General features: G+C 39.7%; 1 protein-coding gene across 1 annotated transcript; it reads left to right on the forward strand.

Annotated features, from left to right (window-relative positions):
* Window positions 1-1637: 1637 nt before the first annotated feature.
* On the forward strand, window positions 1638-4734 carry LOC131028527 (uncharacterized). The gene is made up of 6 exons (XM_059219021.1): window positions 1638-1958; window positions 2822-2874; window positions 3040-3151; window positions 3338-3519; window positions 4096-4174; window positions 4594-4734. Exons 1-6 carry the CDS (start codon window positions 1638-1640, stop codon window positions 4732-4734), a joined length of 888 nt encoding a protein of 295 aa, XP_059075004.1.
* Window positions 4735-7102: the final 2368 nt, after the last annotated feature.

Here is a 7102-nt window from a genome sequence, read left to right on the forward strand (position 1 = left end):
TGAGTTTGATCATACCAGAGACCACCTAGGACTGGAGGCATGGTACGTATTTCAAAAAAATTGTTTGTTTTTGCAATTTTTTTCCAATTTTCCTCAAAGAAATTTTTTTGAAGTGATGCGCATTCGCACATTTGTTTATATTTATTCGCTTTCAATAATAGTAGTTTGCATTTGACTAACTAATTCGCATTAGTGAATTTTGTTGCACATTCGATCCTAGTGTTGCACATTTGCTCCAGTCAAATTCGCATTTGTTTATATTGTGATGCAATAGCTCTTATTAGTTTGTATTTGTTGTAACTAATTCGCATTCACCCTAATAAATTTGCATTCATTGTAAACTTTGATTTTTTAATATGTATAAATTTAAATTTGTCATGCGAATAGTTTATCTGACATACTTTTTTTGTTTTTACTTGCAGGTGAATTTTAATGTGCTCGTATGTAGATAGACGAGGCCCAATGATCATAGGCGAGATGAGTTACTTGTTGAAGAAGTAGCATTGGTCAAACATTTGGGATTATATCATATCTTGCATATTCCAAAGGTTACGGCCAACAGGGCCATGATCATTGCTTTAGTTGAGCGATGGCATTATGAGACTTGTTCCTTCCATTTACCTACTAGAGAGGCATCCATTACCTTAGAGGATGTCTGGTAGATTTTGTACATTCCTATCCATGGTGCGAGAGTCGTATATGATCGTAGAGATGGGATAGACACATTATGTGATCTCTTTGAGTGCAGTGAGCAGGACTTGTGTATGAGAGGTCGATATGAGATACCATGGGAGCGGATGGACTATGATGACCTCATTATAGTCTTGTGTAGTATAGCAGCAGGTTCGCTGATACCAGATAGAAGGTCACATGGATTTCCAGTTGGATGGGATCGTGTGATCCATGATATGATTGCACACAGATGGGTGTTTGCTTGGGGTCCATATCTTCTTGCGACCTTATATTATCATATGCATGTCATAGTATATCAAAGGCAGAAATCTATTGGATGTGGCATTACATTGCTCCAGGTTTGGGCTTGGGAGCATATAGCCATCTCTTGGCTAGTTGTTCATGTTTCTCTCAAGGGTGAGCAACCTTATGCATATAGGTATACTCTAAGCATCAGACATAGGGGTTTAGGAAACACCTTGTACTGGAGACATCAGATAGATATTTTATAGTACTTCACATGGTGACCATATTTGGTTTGCCCCAATTGGCTAGATGATTCTTAGCATTTACCTTTTTATCGTCAGCAATGGTATCTTATTGGTCGATCTTTGGATACTCATCAGATTATTGGCATGCATCTTCCAGGATGGGTACTCTGAGAGTTTAGAGAGATACAGGGTATTCCTAATATGACTATTTATTTTGCTCATGTTACTTGTGAGATCGACGATTGGGGGGCTTGCATTCAGCCTCATATTGTTGTTGGTGAGTTTGATTCTTTACATCCTATGCAGTGGGGTTGGGGGTTTGGTCTAGTGGATTCGGGGATGATAGCTTGGTATGATGGGTGTTGGTTGGAACATAGATCCATTCCTTTGACAAATCCTATCATTCCCATATCACTACAGTAGATTCAACATCAGTGGACACGGGGAGGGAGAGGGAGAGGAGTTGTGTTGGCTATGGTAGTAGCAGGAGAGGAGGAGGAGAAGGATGAGGAGGAGGAGGTGGAGGGTGAGGAAGAGGATATGGAGGTAGTCATCGGTGGGGACACCGATTCTAACAGCTCAGACAGGGAGGGAGATGATGATTCTAGTTCAGGATCATTGAGCAGTGGAAAGGACAATGATGACGATGAGGGCGTAGATGACATTGGCATACCTAAGTTGGAGGATGTTCCTACTGCAGAGGGAGGTGGGGATGGAGTGCAGGGTGGGGATACAGATGATGATGATGATATGCAGGTAATGAGAGCACAAATTCAGAGTCTGGAGGATGCATTGGTGAGAGAGATGATGATGCAGGAGCATCCCCGGTCTATGAGAAATCTTGCATTAACCAAAAATATTTCCTTTTAGTTATGTTCTTGTTCAGTTCAGTATTGCAATTTCTATGTTCTTTCAGTGTGTTCTGGCAGCTAGTTCTTTTTTGTTGCGGATCATATTTTTGGTTTCTAGGCTTGTTCTTATGCACAATCCCAAATTTTCAGTTCATTTGGATTCTTTTCTAGAGAGTCATTCCTTCTAGAGTGTTTGTTTCTTGGTTCCGAATCAGTTTTGAGCTTAATGGGTAGTTGGTGATTTCTTCTTGTGTGGAGTGATTTCTTGGCTTGTGGATCTATTTGGTGCCTTGTTCGATGTTCTTGTGTGCTTGGCCAATCTTCCATTTGATCCGCTCTTCTTGGTTGTTCTTTTCTAGAGGATTTTTCTTTCATTCTTAGGGCCGACCTATTTGCACATTTCATTTTCCTTTCTTGGTAATTGTAATCTTTTGTGGCCGACCCGGATATGTTCCGAAGGGTATATATATTGTTATATGTGATCCTTGGGAGGGTAGTTTGATGGTTATGTGTGTCTAAACTCTAGAATTGTAATTTGGATGCCTCTTGGAGGTCTGGAGGGATTGTAATCTCGCATGTAGTCTGAAACAGGGCATGTTAGCCTGCATGTAACCAAATGTTCTATGAAGACAATATCATGATGCAAATATCTAATTTTGCATTTTATCCATGTTTTGTTGTTTCTTCTGTTGTGTTACTCTTGCTGCATGATCTGGTTTGTTTTCTTTGAGGATCCACCAAATTATGGTTGCATCAAGTGGTATCAGAGTTGGTTGTGAACTTTGACACATTACTTTGGGTGAATAGATCGCCGAGTGGAGGGAGGTTGCGAGTGTGTTCGATAGATCGTCAAGTGTGAGGCAATCAAAACTGGTAGTCAGATTGTCAAGTTGAAGCAGTTGCACCAGAGCAAAGGAGAAGATGTCACCAAGAAGGATCAACCCTCGAAGGGTAGAACAAATGATGGAGGATTTCAAGAATGAGATGAGGAATGAGATATGAAATGCATTGGCCGGTTTGTGAAGGAATCTGGAGTCTGAGGATGAGTACGAAGAGGTTGGAGAAGAGCTTGAGGTTGAGGAAGTTGAAGGACTAGAAGATAAAAGAGAAGAAATGTTTCAGAGAACAGTGGCACAAGTCAGTAAAGTTCATAAAGTGGAGGTTTCAAATTATTTTGGGACGCTGAATCTGGAAGATCTAATTGATTAGATCAAACAGTTGGAGGACTACTTTGAGTTTGAGGATATTAAGGACCTGCAAAGAGTCTGGTTCACATAGACTAAGTTGAAATGGCATTTTTCTTTATGGTGGATGGAGTTGCAGAGAGATAGAGTTGAGAATGGTGAGATGAAGATCACTCGATGGAGGCAGATGGTAGCGAGATTTAAGGATAAGTTCATTATGGGAGACTATGAGCTGGAGTTGTTCAAGATGTTGCAGAACCTGAAGCAGAGAATCATGAGTGTGAAGGAGTATACCGAGGAATTCTACAAGGTGATGATCAAGTCTGGACACAAAGAGATGGATAGAGAGAAGGTGGCTAGGTACATAAATGGACTTGCATTTAATATTTAGGATGAGATGAGTATGTTGAAGATTTCCACAGTTGAAGAGGCTTACCAATATGCTTTGAAGGCTGAGGAGAAAGTGAAAAGAAGACACCAAAATAACCCTAGAGGAAAGGAGAGATATAAAGGACAAATGAGTGGCAGTATAGAGAAGCATAGTGTTGAAGAAGAATCAAAACCTAAGTGGAGTAAAGAACCAGATTAGAAGACACGGAGAAAAGGGAGTAGCAGTAGCAATAGAGAATTTTTGGGCAAATGTTTCAAGTGTGGAGAAACCAAACATAGATCTTTTGAGTGCAAGCAAGGGATTGCAATAAATAGTGTGGCAAATGAGGATCAAGAAGTTAGAGTTACCAGTGAGAATGTGTTGGAACCAGAGTAGGGAGAATCCCTTATGTTCAAAAGAATCTTGATGAAACAGAGCAATGAAGATACCGGATCTACTCAGAGGAAGAATCTTTCCCAAACTATGTGTAAATCTGATGGTAAGTGTTGTAAACTTATTGTGGATAGTGGGAGTACTAATAACTTGGTTGAGGAGATGGTAGAGAAGCCTGGATTGAAGAGGTTTAAGCACCCTTGTCCTTACAAGGTAAGTTGGTTGCAGGATGATCAAAAGTTAGAAGTGAAAGACCAGTGTTTGGTAAACTTTAATAGTGGACCTTTTAGGGAAGAGGTCTTATGCGATGTTTTGTCTATGAGTGCTTGTCATGTTTTATTGAGGAGACCTTGGCAGTTTGATAGAGAACTATCTACGATTGTAGAAGAAACCTAATCATTATTAAGAAGGATGGATAGAAGTTCACATTGGCTTCTTTGAGGGAGAAAGAGAAGGAAGTGAGGAATTTGAATCTTGAGAGAATTTGCATTATTGGGAAGCAGGTTGCAGAGGTTGCACCAGATGGTGGAATAGATTTGTAGAAGGGTTTGATAGATAATCCCAATAATAAGAAAAAACTAGATGGCAGTAAGGTTATGATGGTAAATCGGATGAAATCTTGTGGCAAAAAGAAATCAGAGTTGCAGCAGAAAGAAAGCATTGGTCAAAGACAGTGTGCAGGTCTAAATCAAGGAAATAGAAATGAAGAGAATAAGGAGTTAGAGAATCTGGTTGAGGTTCCAGAGGACATAAGGAAGAGGCTTGCAGATTAAGAAGATTTTTGGATCAGATATGAGCATGGGATCTATATCCTGAATCCTTTTAGATGTTCATGAGTTGCCTCTCATGGAACATCTCTTTCTACCTAGGGTGTCTGATGCAGGATAATCCCCGGTCTATGAGCAATCTTGCATCAGCCAAAAATATTTCCTTTCAGTTTTGTTCTTGTTCAGTTTAGTATTGCAATTTCTATGTTCTTTAAGTGTGTTCCTGTAGCTGGTTCTTTTTCGTTGCGAATCTGATTTTTGGTTTCTAGGCTTGTTCTTGTGCACTATCCCAAATTTTCAGTTCAATTGGATTCTTTTTCGGAGTAATTCCTTTTGAAGTGTTTGTTTCTTGGTTCCAGAGCAATTTTGAGCTTAACGGCTAGTTGGTGATTTCTTCTCGTGCAGAGCGATTTCTTGGCTTGCGGATCTATTTGGTACATTTCTCGATGTTCTTGCATGCTTGGTCGGCCTTCCATTCAATCCACACTTCTTAGTTCTTTTTAGGAGTATTTTCCTTTCATTCTTAGGGCCGACCTATTTACATGTTTCATTTTCCTTTCTTGTTAAATGTAATCTTTTGTGGTCGACCCGAATATGTTCTGGAGGGTATATATAATCTTATATGTGATCCTTGAGAGGGCAGTTCGATGTTTATGGGTGTCTATACTTAGGAATTATAATTCGGATGCCTCTTGGAGGTCCAGAGGGATTGTAATCTGGCATGTAGTCTGAAACAAGGCATGTTAGCCTGCATGTAACCGGATGATTACCAGATGTTCTATGAAGACAATATGATGATGTGGATATCTGATTTTTCATTTTATCCATGTTTTGTTGTTTCTTCCATTGTGTTACTCTTGCTGCATGGTCTGGTTTATTCTCTTTAAGGATCCACCGGATTATGGTTGCATCACTGATAGGCGAGGAGAGAGAGTAATACTGTGCAGATTCTTAAAGCACGGATACAAAGCTTGGAGGATGTGGTGGTGAGGGTTAGGCAGAGATAGAGAGAGGATAGAGACTTATTCCAGATAGATTATGGATCCTTAGAGGAAGAGAGGGATCGGATTGTGACAAAGAGGGACCAGATTGCGATGGAGAGGGATTGGATTGCGGCAGAGGGATCACCTCTAGTAGGAAATAGATGAGGTTGTGTGCAAAAAGCAATTGACGATGGATGCTTATGATCAGCTGCTTGGTCTAGGGATAGATGCATGGACACAAGCAGATAGATTTTTCAGTGCTGCCCAAGAGGCTATATACTATAGACAGGCTTATGAGGGATTCATTCTCGAGGGTGAGGGAGCCTAGCTATCGAACCTATAGATCTTGGAGTGGGTCTAGAAGAGACACAAGTCGACGGACTAGAAGCGATGGAGTGATGGGTCCTCCTAGGGCATCATCAAGACATCCTAGAGAATGATCTAGTAGGAAGGACCCTCCTGGAGATAGAGGCAGTATTAGTTGACACTTATTCGATGATATTAGTCAAGACATTGGGCCTTTTATTGTATACTTTAACATATTATCATTTTTGAGTTATATGATATGCAGTTTTGGCGGCGTTCTATATTCTTGTGTTTTATTGATGATGCATGTTTATGTTATGCAGTCTATATAATTTTATTTATTATTTATATGTGATGCATGATGTAGTTTTATGTGATGTATGATTCTATGGGATGTTGTTATATGATTTTTTATTTTATGGTTTTTGATGTAGGAGCATCCCCGGTCAATGTGCTATCTTGCATCAACCAAAAATATTTCCTTTCGGTTTGTTCTTGTTTAATTCTTTGTGCAGTTTTCTATGTTCTTACTAGTATGTACCAGTAGTTGCTTGTTCTTCATGGCAGATCTTATTTTTGGTTTCTAGATGGTTTTGTGTTCTTGATTCTATATTTCAAGTTCATTTGGGTTCTTTTCTGGTCAGTCATCACTTTCGGTTGACTGTTTCTGGGTTCTGGGACAATTCTTGTACTTATCAGTTGGTTTTCCTTCTTTACCAACGTGATTCTTGGCATGTGGATCCATCTTGTGTTTTGTCTGATGTGCTCTGGTGTGTGGCCAACCTTCCTACTAAACTGCATCACTTGGTTGTTATTTTCTAGAAAGATTTATCTAAATCTTAGGGTCAACCTAATTACATGTTTCATTAACCTGCATTGGTGACTGTAATATTATGAGGCTGACCTGGATGTGTTCTGGCGGGTATAAATATGATGTCATGTAATCATTTGTAGAGGCAGAGGAATTATAACTCAGAATGAGGATTGAGATTTGCATATTGTGATCCGGTTGATTCTTAGAGTTTTAGTTGGACTGTATCTGGCTTGAAGCCTGCATGTAACCGGTTAATTATTAGATGTTCTTT

This window comes from Cryptomeria japonica, chromosome 4 (genome assembly GCF_030272615.1).
Source record: "Cryptomeria japonica chromosome 4, Sugi_1.0, whole genome shotgun sequence".
Taxonomy (NCBI): domain Eukaryota; kingdom Viridiplantae; phylum Streptophyta; class Pinopsida; order Cupressales; family Cupressaceae; genus Cryptomeria; species Cryptomeria japonica.

Excerpts from the sequence above, each read along its gene's own strand:
- LOC131028527 (XM_059219021.1), top strand. The coding sequence starts at position 1,638 with ATGGTAGTAGCAGGAGAGGAGGAGGAGAAGGATGAGGAGGAGGAGGTG. Across the intron at positions 1,959-2,821 it reads AGAGTCTGGAGGATGCATTG|ATCGCCGAGTGGAGGGAGGT; the intron begins GTGAGAGAGATG and ends TTGGGTGAATAG. Across the intron at positions 3,152-3,337 it reads TTCAGAGAACAGTGGCACAA|AGAGATAGAGTTGAGAATGG; the intron begins GTCAGTAAAGTT and ends ATGGAGTTGCAG.